General features: G+C 39.7%; 1 protein-coding gene across 2 annotated transcripts in view; it reads left to right on the top strand.

The window, feature by feature from the left end:
• MAP3K1 (mitogen-activated protein kinase kinase kinase 1) overlaps nt 1-24,216 on the top strand; it is a 65,837-nt gene extending 41,621 nt beyond the window's left edge. For both annotated transcript variants that reach the window (XM_060280287.2, XM_060280286.2), the window contains exons 6-20: nt 147-295; nt 4,474-4,595; nt 5,320-5,401; nt 5,514-5,691; nt 6,144-6,428; nt 7,754-7,875; nt 9,231-9,322; nt 12,512-12,701; nt 12,892-14,173; nt 15,786-15,938; nt 16,528-16,690; nt 17,026-17,157; nt 18,636-18,778; nt 20,215-20,346; nt 21,570-24,216. In XM_060280287.2, coding sequence (XP_060136270.2) covers nt 147-295; nt 4,474-4,595; nt 5,320-5,401; nt 5,514-5,691; nt 6,144-6,428; nt 7,754-7,875; nt 9,231-9,322; nt 12,512-12,701; nt 12,892-14,173; nt 15,786-15,938; nt 16,528-16,690; nt 17,026-17,157; nt 18,636-18,778; nt 20,215-20,346; nt 21,570-21,719 — 3,375 coding nt within the window. In that variant the 3' untranslated portion in view covers nt 21,720-24,216. The remainder of the gene's footprint in view (nt 1-146; nt 296-4,473; nt 4,596-5,319; nt 5,402-5,513; nt 5,692-6,143; nt 6,429-7,753; nt 7,876-9,230; nt 9,323-12,511; nt 12,702-12,891; nt 14,174-15,785; nt 15,939-16,527; nt 16,691-17,025; nt 17,158-18,635; nt 18,779-20,214; nt 20,347-21,569) is intronic.
• Nucleotides 24,217-26,629: the final 2,413 nt, after the last annotated feature.

Raw genomic sequence — 26,629 nt, 5'->3', positions numbered from 1 at the left:
TTTTTTTTGTTCTGATATTACTGTGATTTGAAAATGTAGTGTTCCATCATAGTCTGATTGCAATTAAAACTTTATTTTAAATTGGACATCAGCTTCCAGGGATTAACAGCATAATAGCTACTGTTAATGTTTTCTTCTAATGTTAGGTTGAAAGTTTGTTCCAGAAATATCACAGTAGGCGTAGCTCAAGGATCAAAGCCCCATCTCGTAACACCATCCAGAAGTTTGTCTCACGCATGTCAAATTCTCATACATTGTCATCATCTAGTACGTCTACATCTAGTTCAGAAAACAGGTTAGTAATTCTTCTAAAGAAAATAAGTAGTGTTCTTCGAAATCTTCCCTTTTCACTGGAAAGTGTTGCTTTAATTTGTCACATGAATTTTATACAATTCCAAAAGAGTAGCTGTTTTAGTCTGTTGCAACAAAACCATTGCAAAGGACTCCTTGTTCTTTATATAGTGTGATCTAAGTTACAAAAGTTCTGGTATTTATTGTTTGAATGTTTAGGAACAATTTTTTTTTTGTATTGGCTAGCCAAGTCTTCCAAAAAGCACATTTTGAAATGGAAGTTTGTTGCCCTTTTGTTGCAAGATTATTTTTTGTTAAGAGTCTAGTATATATTAGGTGCTTTATGAATGCACCAGTGACTAGTGGGATCTTGAAGAGGATCTTTCACCTTTGGAAAGTGAAACTTTATTTTAAAATTGTGTGTAACATCAGAATAATTAATTGGACAAGGGATTATCAACTTGTGGAATGAATCTGGTTTTAGCTGGCCCCAGCAGCCTTACCAGATATTCATCAAGCTACAAGCTAGAAATTTACTCTCAGGAGAAAAGAGAATATTTAGAAGTTCTTTGATCTAAAGAAGCACAAACAGAACTCTGTTCATGGCACTCCCCCCCCCTTACTGTAGTCCATTACAGTCCTCAGAAGATGCTCCCGAGCCTTAGGAGAACTTCCAGAACTGCAAGGGATGTGGCACAGTGCAAGGGGACACTGGAAATGGAGGACACCTTGCCTTTCCATTCATGCTAGGGTTTCACATCTAATACTGTGCCAAAACACATGCACTCTGTTACTGTGAATTCTTTGCTCTTGCATAGCAATGCCTTTATTTTTGTGCCTAACCATTCATTTTGGGACAATTTGTTGAAAAAGGTTTCTTAAACAATGGGAATTTTCATTTTGCTTTTTTTGGTATGAGAACATCTCCAGCTCAAATATGAAAAGTATATATTCACCTCTCAACTTGGGTGCTAGGCTAAAGTATACACTTTTGTGGCTACTGTTCCCACCCTCCCCTCACCATCACCATACATGACACTTCACTGAGTACCATTAGTTTTTTAAAAAGCAAATCCCTGCCCCCAATATCTTAACCCAAACTGGAAGCAGGGAAGTAGCTTCAGTTGGAGATGAGGAGCAAGGGGCTAAAGCATAGATCCTATCAGAAGGGTTGGGTTTGAAAAAATCAAGAGATGTTTGCTCTGGAAAGGGTAGCTGTTTTATGTGTGTGAGTGATTCATCTAATGCAGGGGTGTGGAAATCTGAGGCTCTCCATTTGACTTTACCCTGGTTACATCAGCTGTGCTTTGCATCCTCCTTGAGTGTTTTTACTTTGGTGGAATGTTACCTTGAATTCTAATAATGCCTCCTGCTGGCACAAATGGAGGACAGAGCAGGGTCTACAAGTGTGTGTAAAAGTTAGCCTACTGTACACAAGGAACATTTACATCAATTGGTCTGCTCACTTTTGCCTCTGACCCTGCCTTCCATTGGCATGTAGCCTCCAGAAGGGAATGCAGTCCCTGGGATGAAAAAGTTTCCCCATTCCTATTTTAGTAAATCTGGCTATAGTAGAAATATTTACTGCGGCTGATGAAATGCAGTGAATTTGCTAAATATATGAGGAGTGGGAAGCATCCAACTCCCTGGCCAGATGTGGCCTAAAATGTCATAAATTTGACCCCAAACCATGGCACCTTTCCCCTATGGAACTCTTTATTGTGCAGCCAGTCATTACAGAAAGCCCCTTTGCCAGCATAGAGCTGACTAGGCTCCTTGTGCTGCATTTCCCAACCACCTGACAACTGGTTGGCTGTGGAGTGCTTGGAAAGCTCTGCTCAAGAGACTCTGGCAGGTGCTTAGGGCAATCCATCCTGTCAAATCATCTGGCATTGCCTGTCAAAGTTGGCCCATGGGATCTGGCCAATTGGGCCAAAGAGGTTCCCCACCTTTGGCATACATATATCAAATTCCTTTTTGGCCATATGTGTATGTAGTAACTAAACTAAAGTTAAGCTCTCTTCCTGGTCTTACTAGGTCCATAGTACTTAGGCTTGAAATGCAGCTAGGCTTGGTAAATTATTCAGCTGCAAATCTTTTCTTAACTGTTGGGTCACCTTGGTGTATATCAAGAGTGGCTAGCCTGTGGCCCGCCAGATGTTGCTAAATCACCACCCCCTATCATCTCTGACCATTAGTTGATGGGAGTAGTAGTGCAGCAATCTCTGGTGGGCTACAAGTTAGTCTCCCCTGGTGCATGCATTGGGTAGTTCTTTAGAAAATATGTTCTGTAGAATTCTGTTCTTACATTTTGACAACTTGTTAGCAGTATTTTGAAAGTAGTGTCATGGAGTATACCTGTTTTTAAGTTATATGTGTTGTTTGTTACCCCGGATGATTATGTACCCATAAAAATCCACAGAAAACTATACAACCTCCATTTGTGCCAGTCATTTGGAGAGCAATATTCTTTATTGATAAATCATGTTCTACTTGTCAGTCATGAGCTGAAATTTTATTCCTCCACATAGTGCCCAGATTTTGAGTGGTTAACAGATGGCTTATAGATAAAACAAATTCTGCTTATATCAGAAATAGAATAGGCATATTTCCATTATCTGCATTACAGAGGGGGAGAAAGGTGGTACTTTTAAAATTATAGCCTTGGTAATCATTTTGCTTATCTAGATAGTTCTTAAAAAGTTTGAGACTGTTGAACTGGACATAAAGGAATTTATTCCATATTTAGTTTTTCTAGGATTATCTGATTTAAGTGTTGGGTGACCAATATTGGCACTGACCAAATTGTAAGTTTCCCTTGTTTCGTTTTAAAAAACAAGACACTTGAATTAGCCACTAATTCAGTCTTAACATGGCACCAGTTCTTAATATTACCATAGAACCATAGCAAGTGCTTTCCGGTAGCTTCTTCACATGCCACTCCATTAACTTCTAGATGGGAAAACAATGTCATTTGTCCCACTTGTGTGGTTATTCCATCTAGATATTGCCAGAGCACTGTGGGAAGAAACCACAGGAATGCTATTCTGGCACCACTACAGTAGCCTAAGTGTGGAATTAATAGTTTTTGTTTATTTCTTTGTTCATTGGCAAAACTTTCTATACCAGCAACATATATTTTTTTTAAAAAAGGGCTTTGGCCAACATAATACACAATAAAATCACATTGTTAAAAAAAATACAGGATACATGAAAAGAAATTGGTAGATTAATATAGTACATGAGCATAGCTGGATCACCCCCTGGGAAAAAGCATGGGTGCACAGGTAAGGTTTAAGTAGGTGCCGGTACTATAAGAGCCTGCCTGATGATAATTGAAGGTACATTCTAAAGGGCAAGTGCTACAACATGAAAAGCTGTAAGATGAACCTGTTTCTGAGATCAAAGCTATTAATATCCAGAGCCTCTTTACCAACATTTCCTACAGAATGATATACCTGTTCTAGGACTTGCTATATAACCATAGGTAATAGTTTTCATTTTGATACACTGCAAAGTATGGCTTCAAGATAGAGATTCGTCCATGGAAGGGTTTAAGGCAAAAGGTGACTTTCCTGCCACCCCTCCCCTCCAGCAGTCCCCAACCCTCCCCTAAAATCTTATCCTAAGGGTCACCAGGCCAGGCTGAATGGAGTGGGTTGTGGTGTAGGAGATTGAGGGAAAACAGGGAGATGATGGGAAGCTATGCTGAGGCACCTGACGTACTTCCAACCAGTCTTTCCATGACCCCCACTTCCTCCAAATCCCCCTGACCACACACACTCTTGATTCAGCAAACTCTAATGATAATTGTGGCTGCATGTTGGGGCAACTGCTGTAGGAAAGGAAGGGGACACTTTCCGTCCACCCCATTTTGCTGGCTGCAGTTTGTCGACTTTTCCATGTTACTGTTGTAACATACATAATATATAAAACATTTAAGTCATGCACAATGTAGAGGCGATTTTGATCAGTTACCTGTATGGTAAAGGTAATATGCAAGCAAGCACTGGAATTTACTGCAAACAGTTGCATTGGAAGGTCAGCTAGTCACTTGCAGCATGATAGAATGCACCCCAATAAATATACATTGGGACCATTTTTTTGCCCTGGAAAGAGGTATAGTAATGTAAATTAAAAGGATTACTCTTTAAATATTGGTACATGTTCTTTTAAAAATAGTATCAAGGATGAAGAAGAACAGATGTGCCCCATTTGTTTGCTAGGCATGTTGGATGAAGAGAGCTTGACTGTCTGCGAAGATGGCTGCAGAAATAAACTTCACCACCACTGCATGTCAATATGTAAGTCTCTTGTGATACTAAATATATGCCTGCATCACAGATGTCAGTACTTCTACTTCAAATAATGAATATCAAAAGGGACACTCGATATTAAGGAATGAGATTATGCATAAACTGGGATGTTAGAGGAGGAATCTAAGTGAAGTACTTTTCCTCATATAAATGTGTGGTAGTGTTCGTCAGAGTTTTAAGTATAAAGTATAAAGAGTTCGTCAGAGTTTTAAGTATAAAGGATGATAGAGGTACAGAAATGCATCTCGGTAGCTTTTGTGTCTTAAAAAATACTCCCTTACTATGAATGAAAGAGAAGGAAATAATTATAAATAAGAAAATTATTAACATGTAGTTTTAACCAAGCTGATCAATCAGTTTCAAAGAACTGGGCAATATTGTGATACTAGCCCAGAAACCTATAAAATGTCCAAAATAGGTCTTTAGTTTCTTGTCTCAACCACAGGATTGGAGGTATAGATATATACATATATTTAAGTGGACAGGTATATAGAGCTGGTATAATTCACACAATACATTAAACATGTAGAAAAAATGACAAATGCCACATTTGCTACAGAACTGAATATACAGTTTTCCATATGACTAGTTTTCCATAGACTTGTAAGTTCTGTAGATGTTTCCAAAAACTCAATAGCTTTATATTTTCTAAAATGTCCTTATCATACTAACGTCAGTATTATTTCTTTTTTGTTACTGTTAATTTTTTTAGGGGCAGAGGAGTGTAGAAGAAACAGAGAGCCTCTTATATGCCCTCTTTGTAGATCTAAGTGGAGATCTCATGATTTCTATAGGTAAGGATGTGTTGTACTTGGATGTCCTGGGTCTTCCATTAATGAGTATAAATTTTAAAATATCTGCAAGCTTGCAAACATCTACTCATTGAAACCATTTCCCCCCTTACAGCCATGAGTTGTCAAGCCCTGTAGAATCTCCTTCTGTTCTTCGTGTTGTCCAGCAGCAAACTCAGCAGCCTACAGCTGTCTCACCAAGGAGGAGTCAAGATAGTAATTTTAACCTTACTCATTATGGGGTCCAGCAAATCCCTTCTGCCTATAAAGACTTAGCTGAGCCATGGATACAGGTATACTAAATTTCTAAAGGAAACATTAATTAATTAATTAAACTAGCTGCTAGTTATTTTTGTGATCCTTGATTCCGTTTTATGTCAAATAGCACAAACAGGATTGCACTGCTACTGGTTAAGTTGCGTTCTATTCCCTGCGCACTTGTATATGCAGGTGTCAGGTTTGTATTCTGTGATAGGAGAGGACATTTTCGGTGTTAGTTCCCTGGCTTTGAAAAAAGATTACCATATTTATTGTATGCATTTTGATGTACACCAGCTTGATATTTTATGAGATGGTGGTCTAAATATAAATGGTATATGACAGTAATGAATGGAGAAGTTATCTGACACTTCATTACATGCTTTTCCCTGTGCTACCCCAAGTTCAGATGGGATTGCATTTTTCAGTATGAATACTTGAGATCATCATACATGGACTTTTAAGTGTTTTCATGTCTGTTTTTTAGGTATTTGGAATGGAATTAGTTGGCTGCTTGTTTTCTCGAAACTGGAATGTACGTGAGATGGCCCTTAGACGTCTCTCCCATGATGTTAGTGGTGCTCTATTATTGGCTAACGGTGAAAGCACTGGAAATTCTGGAAGCAGTGGTGGAAGCACCACAAGTGCTGGAACTCTAGGAGCAGCTATTGGGTCATCACAAACCAGTATCTCAGGAGATGTGGAGTCCTGCTGTAGTGTCCTTTCCATGGTGTGTGCCGATCCCGTCTACAAAGTCTATGTTGCTGCTTTAGTAAGTAGCTTCTTCACTAATACTGAAATTTCAAAATCATTGCTACAGTTTAGAGATGGAAACCACTACCGTATTTATGCTGTTGCCAAAGATGTAGAATTTGTGATGACAGCATTGGTTGGTTTTTTTTTTGTATGCTCAAAAGAAACTAATGACCATGCTCCCACTTACTATAATTATAGCTACCCATTTCATACATTCACTGGAATTTAGACCTTGAATAGCACAAACAACCTCTGTCTGTGTTTTCTTTCCTCCTGTGCTTTTGAAAGGGAGGTAAATCATGTAAACAGTTTACTGGTACAAATCTGTATATGCATGGAATTTTTTGATTCTCACGGGAGCTATGTATATGGTGAAAGGAAGGAGCTTAAGCTGCTCCATCACATCTGCTCCCAGCAAATGTATGAACTGTGGCTTATTTAGGGAAGAATGGAACAATTCCATGCAGTATCTGAATTGTCTTGTGGCAGTAGTACAGTTGTTGTTGTTGTTAGAATTTATATACTGCCCTGTACACGGAGATCTCAGGGCAGTTCACAAAAAAGATCAACACAAAAAAAACCACAATATATATATATAATCAAAATAAAAACAACAACCCATTATTGAGACCCATTGCCAAATGCTTCTGTTGAAAGGCCAGGTGTGAATGTTCAAATGAAATCCATGCATGGATATCTATGCTTCAGCACACATGGAGAAAAACATGTTTGAAAAATACAGTTTCTCAAATTAGGACACACAGTGCAGATTACTGAAACGTCCATTCTAGGTGTCATATACAAGTGTAAGATAAAAGCTACTTCGCCCAGTTTACCTCTAGTAATATTCAGTTATTGGTTAAGCCAGTAGGAAGCAGCTCACAAATAAAATTCTAGAAAGTCCAGAATAATACAGTCTGGCTTTCAGCAGAGGTGGTAGGTTGCTTCTGCTAAATAGAGCCTATCAGTTTTCTTTGGAATATCATCAAAGATGACTTTTTATTATGAGAAAGATGCATAGTGTGGTCATCCTTTATTATCCATTTCTATCTGGCCTGTCACACTGGACTGTGCTCTTTATACTAAATAAAACATGTAAAGCAGAGTCTCTGGCATCTGGCAGGCTAATAAATGTGTAGGAAAACATGCTTTCCTACAAAATTTGCCTCTTGTTTACCAAATTGTATCCTGCAATTGATTTGTCTGTTGCAGCAAACTTTAGAGTGAATTTTTGTATCCAGTGACTAATTCTTGCTATTCTTCTAGAACAAATGAAGTGTGTGTACAAGGCTTTTGGTGGGGTTTTTGCTTTTTAAAACACTCCCTCCCTGCTTTTTCTAGAAAACGTTAAGAGCCATGCTGGTATATACACCCTGTTATAGCCTGGCAGAGAGGGCAAAATTGCAACAACTTCTGAAGCCAGTTGTGGAGACTATATTGGTGAAATGCGCAGATGCTAACAGGTATAGTGTTTGGTCTATTCAAACTTTTTACAAATCTGTATTTTAAAAAAACTTCATAAAAGATTAAGGACAAATTCATGTAAAAAGAAATTTTTGACTGTTTGTTGATTTATGGTCTGTATTTGAAGTTATTTTGGCCTTGAATGTGAAATTGGTTATACCGTAAAAAATACTTGACAGCTACTCTTTGAATAATATGTAGGTATTATACATAGCTGGAAAATGTTACTCTTAAATTGATACATTGGATTTCATTTTTCCATAGCAATTTCCTGGAAATGCTCAGATTTTTCAAAAATTTAGGATATAATTTTTCTTGTCATGGTTGGTTGTGCGCATTATCAAATGTGTCATAATGTTGCACAGTGGATGCACAACATATCATAAAAGATCTGTGTACTGTCCCACATATTGGTATGTGCATGTACAAGCAAAGTCTATTACAGTACCTGTATTCTCTTATCTTTCCAACTTCTAAAGCACTCCCTCCTGAGAGAGTGAGGTGTCTGGGCTCTTTCAATTGTTTTTTATTTTTATTTTTTGCCTCTGTTGGTTTAAGAGAGCATCAGATGCTCACCAAACAACTGAGTTCTTACTAAGCTAGCAGTGAGCACTAGCTGCCTTGAAATGGTTGGTTTTGCCTAAGTCAGAGCAGTCTGTTAAGAAAGCAAAAAAGTTTCCACTGACTTAGAATTCAAACTAGATCACATAGTACTACAGAAATAAGTCCTATAGAAACTTCAAGAAATGGTATGAATTCCAAAACTGATGCCCAAGACTGAAATTCAGTCAGCGTGGACAAAGGGAAACCTCTGGCATCTAATCTAGAGCACCAGTTTTGGAAGCTGAAGGTGAGAGAGCCTACAGAAACTTGAGACAGCACCACTAAAGTATCCAGTTAATCGTTTACCAGACCTTCAGTATTGAGGGTATGTATCTGCTGTTGCCATCAGAGCTCTCACAGCTAGCTGAGGGAAAGCTGGACAGTTTAGACTGAGTTTTAACAGATCCTTAAACCGAGATGAGTCTTAATCCCAGATTGGAATGGCACTGCCATCCAACCCATCCATGGGGAGAACAGTGGGGAATCCTTACTTTGGTGTCACCTGTTGAAGAACAGCCTGGTTTTACTTTCTTAAAAGTATATACAGTATTAATGGAAGCATGTTGAAATGGGTATTTATTTATGAATTATGAAAATTGCTCCTAATTTTGACCATGCTGTTTTCAGAAATATCCTTGATAAAGGTCTTACATGATAGGTTCACTGTCTGTTGTAAAAATAAAACAAAAACATAGAACTATACATACAGAATTCATGTGATAAATACATTTTTGTTTTTTACTTTTTATAGCCGCACAAGCCAACTTTCAGTTTCAACACTCCTTGAGATGTGCAAGGGCCAAGATGGAGAACTGGCAGTTGGTAGAGAAATACTTAACTCTGGTAAAACTTCATTGTATACTTATTTGTATAGTACCATCAGTATACCTAGTGCTTTACAGAGTATCATAAGGGGGGAGGGGAAATGCTTGCCTCTTCCTTTACTCGGTGGACTTTTTGGGGCAATAGTAACAAGGGATGAATGTGAGCAAACACTGTCACACATACTTTATACGGTTGTTCATAAGGGCTGAAAGATTATCCAAAGACTTCCTACAGTAGATAAAGGAGTTTTGAGATGAAATTTGAAGTGGCAGAGGAGAAAATCTTTTTAAAAATCTAATAACAACATATGATCAGTTGTTCTAAAGAAAATTAACTCCAGCGTGGTGGAGTCCAATACTTAATTAAGTTGGAAATTTCAAAAATAATCTTCTGTACTAGCAGTTGCCAGACCACCATTAATTAAGCCCATTTGATTGTGGAGCTTATTTCTCCCCACCCCCAAAGGGTTCATCAAATAAACACAATCTCTTTTTATTTTGATCCTGCATCTTCATGGCTTTGTGAGCATCCCACTCAAATCATCCTGATTGCCGTTGTTCTGCATAAAGTACCTAATCTGTACTAGGCCATATACTAAAAGCAATAACAAACCCCACTTCACATGTTTGTATTCTAAATTAAGAGCAAAACCAAAAGACATGAGCGAAGAGAAGGTGTAAAGTTGTTAAAAAAATAAATTAAATAGGTACAACAGAGAAATTAAAAGAAAAGAGAGAGTAAGTGGAGAGAAATTGAAGATCAAAGTGGAAAAGGGAGGGAGTTTGGGGGGGACGGTGAAGAGATTAAGCCAGCTGAGTTTCTAAAGGAAGAATTCCTCCACATTGTTTCATTAGAAGAGAAGGTACAAGCATTATATTAGAGTGAAGGTGTAACAAATAAATTGATCTTGGGTGGAAACTACAGTAGAAAAACAAGGAACTATTAGACCATAGGTCGGCAACGTGGCCCTTGGAAGCCATTTATTCAGCCTATGGACCGCCCGTGAACTGAGTCGCCTGCTCGGCAAGTCCCCCGCGCGCTGCATTAAACTGGCACGGTGCGGTGACTTGCTGAGCGGCGCCAGAAATCGCGTCTGCGCAGCCGCAGACGCGATTTCTGGTGCAGCGGACATTTCGGACATGGGCAGCGCGGCGGCGGAAATCACTTCTACGCATGTCCAAACGCGATTTTCAGCTTCCGGACATGCACAGAAGCGATTTCTGGCGCTGCGGACATTTTGGACATGGGCAGCACGGGCGCCAGAAATCACTCGTGCGCATGCCTAGATGCGATTTTCGGCTTCCGGCCATGCGCAGATGCGATTTCCGGAGCCCCGGACATGGGCAGTGCAGGTGCCGGAAATCGCTTCTGCGCATGTCCGGCCCATGGACGATCATCTGTGGGAATGATCCGGCCCACGGCGGGAAAATGTTGCCAACGCCTGTATTAGACTGTAAAATGATTTAATGATTTTGAATCTAATACGAAGAATGGCTAACCATTGGAGAGAATGAAATAGTAGTGTGATATTGGTAAAATGTTGGTTGAAATACAGTAGACAAGCAGGAAAATTCAGAGCAGAAGAGATTTAAAATTGAGAAACTGGAAGACCCAAGGATAAAGACATCACAGTAATTGTGTTGGATTGCAGACCTAGGGTTACATGTAAGTTATATTTTGAATAGACCCATTTACAGTGGAACCTCGGTTTATGAACACCTCGGTTTATGAATTTTCGGTTTATGAACGCCGCGGACCCATCTGGAACGGATTAATTCACTTTCCATTACTTTCAATGGGAAAGTTTGCTTCAGTTTATGAACGCTTCAGTTTATGAACAGACTTCCGGAACCAATTACACCCATGCTTCAGTTTATGAACGCTTCAGTTTAAGTACTCCGCGGACCCATCTGGAACGGATTAATCCACTTTCCATTACTTTAAATGGGAAAGTTCGCTTCAGTTTATGAACGCTTCAGTTTAAGTACCCTGCGGTCCGTCTGGAACGGATTAATCCACTTTCCATTACTTTCAATGGGAAAGTTCGCTTCAGTTTATGAACGCTTCAGTTTAAGTACTTCACGGACCCATCTGGAACGGATTAATCCACTTTCCATTACTTTCAATGGGAAAGTTCGCTTCAGTTTATGAACACTTCAGTTTATGAACAGACTTCCGGAACCAATTGTGTTCATAAACCGAGGTACCACTGTAAAGGAATGAACCCAAGTTCATCATTACTAAACTTCATTTAATAGAAGTAAACTTCAATATTTCATTACTAAAATATTGATTCTGTGACACCTGAATCGGCAGAATTTGAGAGCTACTTGAACATGGTGGTGAATGCAAAACAGTACTTTCCAGTATTCAATGAATGTATATAGATAGAACTGTGAATATGCTTGTAATGATTTTTGTAACCTTTAAAATATTCATGTGATGTGTGAGCTTGTGCTGTGAACTTCAGACAGATTGGGATGGAAATGTGAATGAAGGACAAACCTTTCCAATGTCATTTATTTTGGAAACTTTGCTTATAGCAGGGGTCAGCAAACTTTTTCAGCAGGGGGCCGGTCCACTGTCCCTCAGACCTGGGGGGGGGGGCGGACTATATTTTGAAGAAGAAAAAATGAACGAATTCCTATGCCCCCCCCAAAAACCAGAGATGCATTCTAAATAAAAGGACACATTCTACTCATGTACTTTGCTCTGCAGTCAATTGACAACTCCCACTCAATGGTTGGCAAATTGTCACGGAGGGTATCTGAAGAAGTGTGCATGCACACGAAAGCTCATACCAAAATAAAAACTTAGTTGGTCTTTAAGGTGCTACTGAAGGAATTTTTTTATTTTACTCATGTAAAAACATGCTGATTCCCAGACCATCTGCAGGCTGGATTTAGAAGGCGATTGGGCCGCATCCGGCCCCTGGGCCTTAGTTTGGGAACCCCTGGCTTATAGCATTAAAAAAGAAAAAACTGGTTCTTCTAATATGTATTCACTTCAGTGGCAAGCAAAAGCAATCAGCACTGGTGAAATTCATGAGTAGTCTGAAAAATCGTAACAAGTTGTAACACCCCCCAAAAGTAACTTGGCTGAAAAGGGGAAGATCTTCTCATACCGGTAACTTCACAAAAACTTCACATAAAATAATATATCTTGGTGGTATATCTTTAATTCTGTTTAATTCTTTTTCTTTTGTAGGGTCCATTGGAATTGGTGGTATTGATTTCGTCTTAAATTGCATCCTTGGAACACAGCCTGAACCAAACAATTGGCAAGCACTGCTTGGGCGCCTTTGTCTCATAGATAGACTGTTGTTGGAGTTTCCTGGTGAATTTTATCCCCACATTGTCAGTGAGGATATTTTACAGGCAGACACTGTTGTGGACAGGTACTACTTTAGAAAATATTGAGTTTAGAAAATAATTTCTTTACATAAAAAACACTTTTTGTTAACTATACTGTAATTGACTTGCTGCTTTAAATGTTTAGTACACTCTTTTCTTTTCTTTCCTTTCCTTTCTTTTCCTTTCTTTTCTTTTGCCGCAGAGACCTTAACTGTGCTTTGTGTTTACTTTTAGGTACAAAAAGCTGCTGTCGCTGTTGAACTTTGCTCTGCAGTCAATTGACAACTCCCACTCAATGGTTGGCAAATTGTCACGGAGGGTATTTTTAAGTGCTGCCAGAATGGTTGCAAGAGTACCGCACGTGTTTGTTAAACTGTTGGAAATGTTGAGTATGACGAGCTCAACACATTACACAAGGATGCGCCGGCGGTTGATGGCTATAGCAGATGAAATGGAAATTGCAGAAGCCATCCAGCTAGGTATGGAGGAGATGCATTCCGGCGAATGCAGGCGTGAATTTGCACAGCCACCAGTTCCTGATAACTCTCCAGAGTCCACAGAGAGCAATACTCCAAATCACACGATCCAGTTATCAGGGAAAAGTGGGAAAGGTGTGGGTGACAAAAAACCAAGTGCCAGTCCTGAGGACATTTCTGACGTGGTGGCTGGTATGTCTCTGGGACTTTCTGTTTCTTCAGGAACAATGGAGCAACCAAAACCAGCCGTTCAAACAAAAGGCAGACCCCATGGCCAGTGCTTGAACTCTTCTCTCTCATCCTGTCATTCCAAATCTGTATTCCCAACTTTGTCGTCCCCCACTACGCCATCCGTACCCGCAGGCGTTGATGTTTCTAAACTCAGACCTCAGGGATTTGTTCCCTGCAAAATGCCCTCTGCTTCTCCTCAAACGCAACGGAAGCTTTCTCTCCAGATTCAAAGAAACTGTGCTGAACATAAAGAATCAGAAAAACTGTCTCCTGTCTTTACACAGGCCCGGCCTTTGCCATTCAGTCATATACACCGGCCAAAGCCATCTCGACCTACTCCTTGTGAAATGAACAAGCAGGGGGAAGCCTCCAAAAACAGCATGACACTTAATTTAAATGATATATCACAGTGTGATAGCAATAGTAGTAGTAGTAGCAGCAATAATAGTGCAGTCATACCAAGTGAAGAGACTGTTTTCACCCCTGTGGAAGAAAAACGTAGCCAGCTGGATATTAATACAGAACTCAATTCCAGTATGGAGGACTTACTTGAGGCTTCGATGCCAGCGAGTGATGGAACAGTCACGTTCAAATCTGAAGTGGCGGTTCTGTCTCCTGAACGCGCGGAAAATGACAACACATACAAAGATGATGTGAACCATAATCAGAAATGCAAGGAGAAGATGGAAGCTGAAGAAGAGGAAGCTTTAGCTATTGCCATGGCAATGTCAGCATCTCAGGATGCCCTTCCAATAGTTCCTCAATTGCAGGTTGAAAATGGTGAAGATATCATAATCATTCAGCAGGATGTGAGTACACTGGCTTTTGTACTTTCTTAGTCTATGTGTATTTACTGTTGTAAAATGCATGTCTTGTGTTTGATTTGGAAAGCCAAAGGAAAAACAGTTTAAGACACAGTGGGTTGCATCCAAACCATGCCATTCATCCGATGGGGGGAGGGAAGCCATTTTCAGCCATTGCCCGCTGAACCTGCTCCAGAAGCAGGAGGGCCCTCTCAACCAAATGTACGGGGCTGCCGGGGGGGGGGGGTAGGTAGCTGAAAATGGCTTCCTTTCCCATTCCACTGACAAAAGCTTTGCCATCAGCTGAGCAACACTTCTGAAATGAAACCATAATGGTTCAAGGAAAACTCAACCGTATTTGGGTGGCTATACATGTCACTTATTTCTTCATTCAGTTCACCTGGGGGGGGATGGGTATACTTTGGACTTCGACTATAACTGGGTTCTGTGTCCTGTCCATACAAATAGTAAATTGAAGCTACATACCAAACTCTAAGGCACGTCACTTCATTTGTTTATATATTAGAACTGGGGGAAATAAGTATAGGGAATAATATGTTGTTTGCATGTGATGGGTAGGGTTTACTGATACCATCAAGCCTAAATGAATGTTTAGGGGGAGGGGAGGGGGTTGTAATAACTGAATTATCACTTAGCGCTGAAAGAAGACATTAGAGTAGCAATGAAAGGAAGAGTGCTCTTTGAGCTCAAATTGATCATGCATGAAATCACAACTGAATATACAAAATGCAAAATAGAAGTAGGACTGAAATCTGTCTGGTGGGCATTATCTTGCCCAGAGGTGAAATACAGGCATGCTAAGCCTTGAGGTCTGCATTCCTACTCCCACTGCACTCTGTGGAATTAGATTGCTTTAAGACAGGAAATCGGTGTTTACTCTGTGCTAATTTAGTGATCTCTGTGTGGATACTGTCACTTACATAGTTTAGTCATTAGATTTAGGTGACACTTGGAGTTGAGAAGATTTCTTTTTCTATTATGTTCTTTTTGGTGAGGGGCAATAAAGTTAATTGTCTTGCTTCCCAACTGGCGTGTCCTCTAGCCTTCCATAATAACCTCCACCTTTCAGCAAGGTACAAATGTTTTATCAAGGGAAACCCCCTGTGATGCATACCAAACACTACAAATGTTGAAGAAATAAAAAACAAACATACATATAACAGCAATTCTAAACTGTGCAGAGATCATCTACTTGCTGGTACATAGTTTGCAATTTTATTCATTATCTGTTACTGGGAGAGTATTGTTTCTTCAGTGGTTCTCTAGAGGTTTCTTAGACTATCCTACCCTCTCCATTTGTTTTTGTGTGTTACTTTTTTGTCTTTGCAGTAAGAAATATCTTGTGGTGATATTTCCAAATGTAAGAGTTTATTAAGCAAGTAGTTTGAAAGTGAAACATTAGGACTGGTTAGTTTTTAGAATTCGAACAAAACCCTATATACAGGTACTGAATTTGTGCACCCCATGGTCCTGAAGAAACTTGGATGCAATCGTTGTGTTTTGAAATTATTAGGATGTGTGTCTTTTTAAAAAAATTATCCTTTTCTTGGATAACACTGGGTGTTAACGGGTTCATAGCTATTTGTTTAATTTGCAGACACCAGAGACGCTGCCTGGGCATACCAAAGCAAAGCACCATTACAGGGAAGATATAGAATGGCTTAAAGGTCAACAAATTGGCCTTGGTGCCTTTTCTTCATGTTATCAAGCTCAGGATGTTGGAACTGGGACGTTAATGGCAGTGAAACAGGTAAATGTTCCTCTGTTGTGATGTGAAAGTTTTGTCAGCATTAACTTAATATTAATATTCGGAAAAGAAAATCAAGGTAGTGCAGAGGTCCAGAAAGATTTGTCCTCAGTTATGTTAGTTCTGAAACTTTTGGCACTGGTTTCTTTTACACAAATTCTGCCCCACTTAATGCCTTAAGATAGGAAAGGACTTGGACTATTGGAGGAAGTGATAATGAAAACTGCTTTTATTCTAGGCAGTTGCACACACTAAGCCCCCCCCCTGCATGGGAAGAATCTTTAGGAAGGTGGGAAACATACATGTTCAGCAAGAGTGTTTATCTTTCTTACTGCACTTCTCATGCCATAGTTTATACATTTCTCTAAAATCCATATATCTCCACATGTGAAGTGGCTGCCTGTGGTTGCTTAAGGGAAAGAAGAAAGCAAGAGAACAAAAACAGAGGTTTTATATAGTGGGTAGAATCAGATAGTCTATGTTGAACCTCTTTCTTGAAGGTGTTCAACACTGTGTGCAGCTTCAGGTACAATAATGTCAATAAGATTCTCTATTGTTGAAGCAGAATTTGACCTGGCTTTGTGTGATGCAGGTGACATATGTCAGGAATACATCATCTGAGCAGGAAGAGGTGGTAGAAGCTCTGCGGGAAGAGATAAGAATGATGGGTCATCTAAATCACCCTAATATAATTCGAATGATGGGTGCTACATGTGAGAAGAGCAACTACAATCTCTTTATAGAATGGATGGCAGGTAATGTGCCCCCAAACTATATTCATCTCTCTCCACCTGCCTCTAAATTTGTAAGTTTGTCCCTTTTGCCATCTCTTTAAATTGAAATTAGCTTTATCCAAATTGTGGGATGTAAATGATACAATACTATGATTCGTGTACGTGCCACTCTTTCTGATAAAGGGAACTCTAAACAACTAGGACCCCAAAAGTAAATTCAGAAAGTTGAGCTTAAAACTATTTCACTTGTCTGCATTGGTATACCCAATTTTGAAACTATTTCAATGGCAGTAAAATCCAGATTGTTTTCATGAGCAGCGTACTAGTGACTAAAAATGTTAACTCTCATCTTCCAGGGGGATCTGTTGCTCATTTGTTAAGTAAATATGGAGCCTTCAAAGATTCTGTGATTGCAAACTACACAGAACAGTTGCTTCGTGGCCTTGCCTACCTTCATGAGAATCAGATAATTCACAGAGATGTCAAAGGTAAGAATAGTGCTACAATAGTTATTATAACCTGTAATTGTTTATTTATTAAATTTGTATACCACCCTGCATCTGAAGATCACAGGGCAGTTCACAGCAAAAAAATGCATAATACATAATAATAATCTAGAGTAATAATTTATTTCTTATACCCTGCCCATCTGACTAGGTTGTCCCAACCACTCTGAACAGCTTCCAACAAAATATAAAGAGACAAAAAACAGAAACAAACCAAACCAATACCCCACTAACAACAAGGAAGTAGGATGTTATTCAGCCAATGGAGAGGAACATTTTCACCTGATGCCTAAAGGCATATAATGAAGGCATCAGGCAAGCCTCCCTGGGGAGAGCATTCCACAAACAGGGAACAGCTGCAGAAAAGACATGTTCTTGTGTTGCCACCCTCCTGACCTCTTGTAGGAGAGGCACATGAAGAACGATGATCGCAGGTCTGGGTTGATGGCATCGAAAGCCACTGAGCTGTTGAGAATTAAGGAGGACACATTTTCCCTGTCCTGACACAGGTTATCATACAGGGTGACCAAATCAGTTTCTGTGCCCAAATGGGCCTAAACCCTGATTGAAATGGAAAACTGATCTAGAAAATAAAGTTTCCTTCAAGAGCACCAAGAATTCTGTTACCTTTGGATTTCGCACTTCTCCAGATTTTGTGATGCAGTTCTCAACTCTCAAAAGCCATACCTTAATTATTAAAAAGCACTTTTAAACATACAGTATTGGAACATATATACATATTTAAATATAAATCTCTGTGCAGATTTTTCTGTTAAAAATCCAGAGATTAATGCAACGACAAGATAGAATAGATTTATGATTGAACACATGTAATGCTAACGTGTCTAGTTGGGGGAATGGGTACATGAAGGGTTTTATTTTTAAAAAATTGTATTTGGGGGATCCTGTCCTTTAGGTTCTTCAAGCATAAGATTTGCCTTTATATTCTTTGTGTTCTGAAAACATTAAACATCAATAGAAGAAATGATGATGATGATGATGATATCGTCTATTCAGTGGTTTTGGTTCTCACTTATGTCTAAACCGTTTGCAAGCAGGATAAAAATGTATTTTGGTGAACACCCAAACCCACACTCAAATGTAACGTGCTACAGCAATATTGCAAGACCTTCTGTTGATAAATATTGCTCCCGTTTCTCTTCCAATAAGGAAAAAAAACAGAGTTTGGTTTACAGAGGCAGAAATCTTTCAGGTTTTTTTTCAATTTTTGGTGGGAGAAAGTCACTTTTGGAGAAAGGCTGAAGTTTTTGGTTATATGGCATTGTCTAATTTTGAATGGAGGCTATTTGTGTACACTGAAGGAAAATACCGAAATCTTTGGTATACTGATCGATAGTAACTTTTGTTTCTACCATGTGTGCGCACCCAAGCCTGTCGTGTCTCCTTCACATAGACCCACTCACAGCAGCAACTAAATTAATTTCTTATTATGTTCACAGGTGCCAACTTGTTAATTGACAGCACAGGCCATAGGTTAAGAATTGCGGATTTTGGAGCTGCAGCTAGGTTGGCATCTAAAGGAACTGGTGCTGGAGAGTTTCAAGGACAGTTGTTGGGGACCATTGCATTTATGGCACCCGAGGTAAGAATTCAGTGGGGCAACTTTGGGAAAAGATGAACTGCTTGATTATTATCTTAAGAGGGGGAACCTGTGGCCCTCCCAACTGTTCAATACTACCCATCACTGGCCTATGCGCTTGCTCAGCTGCAAGACCTAAAGAGGCATGCTGTGCAATGGAGACAAGAGAAAGCAGTGTAGTTTTGCCCTACTTGCCTTTTAAAAGATTATACACTCCCTTGCTCCACTACTTGGATTGGCAAAACATGTGACTATAACAAGAACGATGGTATTTGAACCAAGCCAATTTGATCAAGGTTGTCTGCACCAAACCATGCCATGCTATCTTCGTATCTGCCACCACCTTATTTTGAACCTCTTGAGTAGGACAGGCTCTCTGAAGCAGTGAGTTTAAACTAAGAAAAGAGTTTGCTGCCAGCAGCAACCCCAGAAACACTCCAGCCCACATCCCCCTTTTCCCTCCCCCTTGAACAAGAATGTAGCAAATTTGAGCCAGTGGTCTGAAACATGGAAAATTGCTCCTTGGGTCTGTATCTTGTTACTGCTCTTAGTTATTGCTCTCTGTCACTGTATCTAGTTATATTTCTACCTGGATGTTGTGCAGAACAGGTTGGATTAGGTTAGATTACTGCAGTACATGGGACTGCCTCTGAAGATGGTTCAGAAACTTTGCCGGTGCAGAATTCAGCGGCCAGGTTGCTCACTGGGGCAAGACGATTTAAGCATATAGCACCAATCATGACCCAACTGCACTGGCTGCCAATTAGTTCCCAGGCCCAAATCAAACTGCTGGTTTTGACCTATAAAGCCTTAAACAGCTCAGGACTGCAATATCTCAAAGACCATCTCTTCCCATATCGACTGACCCAGACCCTGTGATCGAGGGTTAGCAACACAAGAATGAGCCTTTTCTGTGGTGGCTCCATGCTTGTGGAATGCTCTCCTCAGGGCCTGGCACCTTTGTTACATATCTTCAGGCACCAGGCAAAAACATTCCTCTTCTCCCAGGCCTTTGACCAGGCATAGGTAAACTCGGCCCTCCAGATGTTTTGGGACTACAACTCCCATCATCCCTGACCACTGGTCCTGTTAGCTAGGGATGATGGGAGTTGTAGTCCCAAAACATTTGGAGGGCCAAGTTTGCCTATGCTTGCCTTTGACTAATTAAAAAAATTATGGCCTTTTAAACTGTGCGTGTGCGATTGTTTTTTTGCTGTTGTTATTGTATGTATTTTGTTTTTATATTGTAAACCTCCCTTTGTTCCTTGGATGAAGAGCAGTATAGAAATCAAATAAATAAGTTGTCAGTCCTGCCATAATCTCACACAGAGATGTCTGCTGAAACTCTCATTTTATTAACCATGGATGATTCTTAAAATATCTTCTATACTGCTGCTAGAAGATTTATAGGAATTAAACTTGTCTTTCTTATTCTTCAGGTGTTAAGAGGCCAGCAGTATGGTAGGAGCTGTGATGTGTGGAGCATAGGTTGTGCCATTATAGAAATGGCTTGTGCTAAACCCCCCTGGAACGCAGAGAAACATTCCAATCATCTTGCTTTGATATTTAAGGTAAGGCGATAAGTAAGAGAATTCTCTACAAAGCCTGTAGGTGGGAGCAATTCCACTGGGAACTTATACCATGCAGACAACATTGAAACAAATTTAGAGCTGCTAAAAATGCTTGTTTAAGTTCTTTTAAAAGGTGTTTCCTGCTTGGCAGGGGGTTGGACTGGATGGCCCTTGTGGTCTCTTCCAACTCTATTATTCTATGATTCTATGACAATGTACGTATTCTTTTTTCAAAATATCCTAGTTTGAAAAGTACCCACAGTTCTCTAATATGTGCATCTTATCAAATTTGCCCTAAATAAGAATAGTATAGTATATTCATTAGCATGGTCCTGCCAAAGGACTGTCTTGAGGGGCACATTTTTCAGGATTCTATTTTTCATAGGTTTAGGACTGGGTTTTATTACAGTACTTAAGAGTTGCAAATAAGGAATCAGAAATAGACAGTGATTGGGACTTCAGCAAGAACTTACTAAACTCTGCTGTGCATGATCTACCCAGTGATCCTATTGCTGTCATCCATATCTGAATAGTACCATACCCTGTTCAATAGCAACTTCAGTCTTTGGAAAGACCATTCATTGAAATTATGTACAAGGATGAAGAAGCTAGATAGACTGGAAACAGTGTTATAGAAATTAAAGAAGAAAATTTAGAGATTTGAGAGAAGTCTTTGGGGACAGTCAATATAAGAACTCTTAAATGTAAGCTAGATGAACTTCAGATGCAAATCTTGTTTATGCTAGCTGTTTACATCAGTTGGTTTAGTGTTACTGCACCAATTTGAAAAGGCAAATGCCCTAATAGAACAAGACAACTCTTTATTCTAGGAATCCTGCAGATCAGATATTGTAACAAATTATGTGCTAAGCTCCACACTTTTTTTTTTTTTTTGCTTCTTCTGCCACCGTTGTTTTGATATTGTGTCTGTGTGCAATAAGATAGTAAGCAGTTACACACACACACACACACACACACACACACACACACACACAACCATTTGGGGGAATAACTCCAACCCTAAAGTTCTGTGGGTGGGAAATACAAAATGTGCAAAAGATAAAGGCAAATACATGGTAAGCAATGCTAACCAGGCTGCATGCAATGTAAGCAAATGTTCTGCAGTTCAGAGTCTTGCAGAGGTTTTGCTCCAGTCTGCATCCAGGGGTCTCCAACGAGAAGGGAATCCTGAACATAACCTGTGTTTTCTCTTCTGATTGTAGATTGCCAGTGCAACCACAGCGCCATCAATCCCACCACATCTCTCTCCAGGCTTACGGGATGTGGCGCTTCGGTGTTTGGAACTTCAACCTCAGGACAGACCCGCAGCAAGGGAGTTGCTGAAACACCCTGTCTTCCGCACTACGTGGTAGTTTGTTATGTAAAAGTGGGGATACACTGAACATGATGCTACTGAATCTAGAACAGTGCTGGTCTTCCTGTGCAGTTTTGCATGGCAGTATGTATTAACTGTTCTGCTGGCCTTAACTATACATTTTTGAGGACTTGAGGTCAGTAGAGGACCTGTACTTAAGTATGTGACTGACAAATCGAGATCTTTACCTAAGCTCAGTATGCAACATTTCACAGACTGCAGAAATATGTAAACTGTGCCTTTCTCAAAGATCTGGCTCTTCGTGAACAGAAAAGCAATTCCTCTTTTAAATCTGCATGATTATTTAGTGGAAGACGTGGTTTTTAATTTTTAATTTTATTTTGGAGCACTTTTTCAGCAATACTAGCAGCTGAGGGGCTCAGGAGCCATTTAAAAACTGCAATCCCAGTTCCATTTCACATCATGCAAACATCAGCAGTTATGGGCTCTACAACCCAGTTTAGGTTGTTTTCGTTACTCATCATTAAGAAGGTACAGTGTCTGTGCATTATATTTTGATGTTTAAGTGGAGGGGGGAAACAGTTGATAGTTTTGAATCCACATTTTGCCTTCCTAAAAGTCACTGACCATGGCAATTTTGGTTCAATGTGCATTTACTGCTAGCCTTGTAACTTCCCCTTGGAAGTTACAGTTCTGTACTTTCATTTTATCCTTCAGGGAATAAGTGATTCTTTTAAAAAAAACACGCCCATAGCAGCTAGAACTTGGTTCAAGCTAAATATTGCTGGATAACCTGCTATAAAAGACTGTGATAAGGATTGGTTTGAAATCTGGAATAAAAGACTGCCATTGAGTCAGTGTTTTAAGTTGGAAGCGGAAAATGCACAATTACTTTCAATAACAGAATTTGTAACCAAGGGTCAAATGAACTGTTTTGGAGCCTTTCTTTCATGTAATAATTCTCATGGTATAGCTGTGTAGAAAAGTTTTATGTCAAGCCTGCCACTACCCAGCTTCCATTCTAAGTCACCCTTTGATGGGAGCCAAATATTAAAATCCAGCCTTACTCTCAATTTACCACTGTGTTCATGTCCACCATTGTTGGATTTGCCTGCTGTTTTCCTTCTACCATGCATCATCTGTTTACAGTTACAATTGATAAATATGTAATTTGGCAATATTTTAAAAAGGAAAAGAAAATCACTTAAGCTCTTTTTTTTCAAATAGTTTTTCAGAAAAAAATGTGCTTGGACTTGAAAAATATAACCCACAAGTATAATGTGAGAAAATTATTCCACAGGAGTGCAAAACTACTTTTTAGCAAAGATTTTTAATTGTTTCATGATGGTTTTTAAGGGCAGGCTTTTAGATTTTGATGAATGGATTATTGAAGGAAAATGGCAGCTATTCTTTTGCTTTTTGGTCAGTCTTTTTGAAATAAAATACTGGTTGTGTTTATAATCAGTTTGTTTTAATAACTGTTCAAGTTTTAACTCTTCAGAAGCCAGTTGAATTATTGACCAGAAATTGGTTATGCTCAAAGACTCAGGACAAACTAAATAAGCTATAGTACTGTACATTATTGACAATGTACGACTCGCTGATTGGAAACAAAACAAGTGAGGTTTACAGCAGTGATCATGCTAGCGTTAAATAAAAGCAATGTCATTAAATGTGGATGTGCATTTTTCTTAAAACATTACCTTCCTTTGCTTTTTGAAGATTGACAGGCTTTGAAGAGTTAAAAAATCGAAATGTGAAGTTTAGTAGCTCTGTATTTGTATTTGACTTCTGTTTCTTGACAGTTTAGAATTTACTCTGATCAGATTGTTTCCAAGTCTATTCTGTGCAAGCTTTAAAGGATGCGCTCTTGCCAATTCATGTACTGGAAGATCAGTTGTCAGATTAATGCAGTTTCTGACAAAATTGTCAATTGTATAAACTGATGAACCTCAGCTAATCAGTATTACCTTTCTAGATCACCATGTCTACCACATATCAAATTCAGACTGCCTCTAGGTGTCTAAAAGCATTGTCTGAGTTTGTTTGCATTTCCCTCAGCTTGCTGGTAATTGTGGGTTTTTTTTAATGCAGATGTGATGTAATCTTATTTTATTTGGATCAAAGCTGGACTGAAAATTGTATTGTGTAATTATTTTTGTGTTCTTAATGTTATTTGGTACCTAAGTTGTAAATAACGTCTACTGCTGTTTATTCCAGTTTCTACTACCTCAGGTGTCCTATAGATTTTCTTCTACCAAAGTTCACTTTCACATTGAAATTATATTTGCTATGTGACTGATTTCCTAAGACTTCCAGGGCTTAAGGGCTAACTTCTATTAGCACCTTACTGTGCAAGTAAATTTTAAAGATCTCTAGGTTAAGAAAATTTGGCTTCATTATATCCTTTGTTATTTTAAATATATCAAGATATTTTAATTAAAGTTTTTACCCCTTTGAACCAATTTTATAGTATAATTTGTACCTATTTTGGTGGTTTTGTCTTTATAGTAAATAAAAGATTTTGGACAAAAGCTGCCCTCCTTTATGGTAATGAACTGAGTTTAACAAATGCATTGGCATTCATGTACACATGTATTTTCCTTACAATATAGTCAGCAATCAAACACAAGGTTTTAGAGCCAGCTTTTCACAGCTGTTTATATAGTTTGAAAAATGTCTGTAAATAAGTCTTTTAATCCCTTTCTACTCTATTTCATGGCAACATGAACACTTCACAATAGGTAAGCTCAAGGGAGCTATCTTGCTCAGTTCCGATTCTCCATTATACTCATTGTCTGTGTAAACCTTAAGGGCACAATTTACTAAGCATAATTTTTATAATATCTCTTGTTCATTGAATTAGGGTCCCACAACATCTATTTTGTACCCACAGTCATTGTTATGCTGCCAGATTAAACATTCTGGGACACAGAATTGGGATCTGGTGAATTGTTAAACAATAGAACAACTGGAACATTGCTTACAGCTAGTTAACAATCTATTTAAAATGCTTTTAAAAGACTCGCTAGTCAGACTCCAGAAGAGAACATAAACCAGTTGAGAGCTAGATCCTCCACTAGACTGAGTGGCATGCGATCTCTTTTTGCCACTCAACACACAGTAGTGGGTTCCTTAGATATACCTGCCTAGGGAATACCCAGCACATAGGATCATGAATAGTGCACTGAGGACTGCAGAGTGTTCTTTTGAATTCATGGAGGGTGATGTGGCAAAAGCTGATGGGCACTCGCATCATATGAAATACAGCATCCTTTATACATAACACATCACTGTGTGTATTGGGACAAAGTTTTTTATTGTAATGAGTACTTAAAAAACAAGATTAAACTATCCATTGAAAAGGCTTGTTGAAAAAATATGGACCAACAAGCATCAACAACACTACTCACCTGGTAAGCAACAAGACATGGGCGTAGGCAGGGGGGCAGGAGGGGGCAGCTGCCCCCCCCCCTAGAAGCAAAAAAATTAATGTATTTTACAGACCATAACCAGCACTTTTCCCCTCCAAAAACTGAAGTGGAAAGGGCTTTGCTTTAGCAAGAGCAGCTAAGTCTCCGCTTGCTGGGGGGGGGGGACACAGCAGTAACAAAAACACATCAAATAAATAAAGCAAAGTGGCTACCAGTAGTTAAGCAGTTAAGACAATGGAGCATATATCCCCAGGCAAGATTCGATAGCTGACCATTTCACCCTATTGTTCTTAAGTGGCAGTTGTTAATGAGCATTCAGGAGCATTAAGAGTTCTATTGGCGATTTAATGAGGGTGCAGACTCAGAGGATTCAATTTGAATAAGGTGGCTCTGCAAGGCTAAAAAGAAGTGAATAAGAAAGGGGGGCTGTAGCTTTGACAGACACAGTGATGTTTATAAAAAGCATTGGTGTTCTAGTCTGCCCCTCCTCCTGCATCTGTATACTGTAAATCAGGGGTGGCCACCTCCCAAGAGACTCTGATCTACTCAGAGTTTAAAACTGGGGGTGATCTACCCCCTTTTGGGGGGTTCAGGTCAAAGCTATTGAGTTTTTTTTAAAGGAAGGGAAGCCCTGTTTTTTGGGGTTTAGGTCAAACTTGTTGAGCTTCTTTTAGGAGGGAGGCCCATTTTTGTTTAGGGTTTCAGGTCATAGTTCAACTTTTTTGAGGGATGAGGAAAATTTTGGGTGAGCTTCTTTTAGGGGTGCCAGTGACCTACCAGTGATCTACCACAGACATCCAGTGATCTACTGGTAGATCACAATCTACCTGTTGGACGTGCCTGCTGTAAATCAAGCAGAGCGAAAGCTGCTTACAAGGCTCCTGTACATGCAGAGTTCCAGCATCACAGCGTCACCCAGAGGCACCCACAAATATGAGTTATCCCTCTCTCTATTTCTTCCTTCCTTCCCTCCCTCTTCCATCCTTAATAAAATACGGGGGGGGGGCAGATAAGCCCCACATAGAAAGCCCATCAACATGGGGGGATGACTCTTTCAAATACGGTATTTACCAGTAATTGGGGGGGGGAGGCACCTAGGCCTCTAGGAGTTGGCTGCTATGCCTAGGAGTAGGACAATTCAAGAAAGCAGAACGATGCATATGGTATGGTAATATATCAATAGAATCATGGAATTGTAGTCAGAAGGGACCACAAGGGTCATCTAGTCCAACCCGCTGCAATGCAGGATTTTTTTCCTAAGGTGGGGCTTGAACCATGGTTGAAATATTATGCTGATATGCAGCAACGCCTCGGAGCCGTCGTGGCTGCGGCCATGCCTTGCCTCGCCCTCGCCCGCCCTGCCACCCCCTCTCGCCTGCCCGACCCTCCCATCCTCTCCAGCCAAGCAGGGTAGCCGCCAACGCTACCAGCCCCAGAAGCACAAGGTGGCTGCTGCTGCCACCGCCACAATGTCATCAGGCCCGTTGGCCCTTTAGCCCCGCCCACTTTGTGG

The sequence above is a fragment of the Zootoca vivipara genome, chromosome 10, assembly GCF_965207765.1.
Source record: "Zootoca vivipara chromosome 10, rZooViv2.hap1.1, whole genome shotgun sequence".
Taxonomy (NCBI): domain Eukaryota; kingdom Metazoa; phylum Chordata; class Lepidosauria; order Squamata; family Lacertidae; genus Zootoca; species Zootoca vivipara.
The sequence above is the reverse complement of the archived record's forward strand: the minus strand, read 5'-3'. Positions and strand labels throughout refer to the sequence as shown.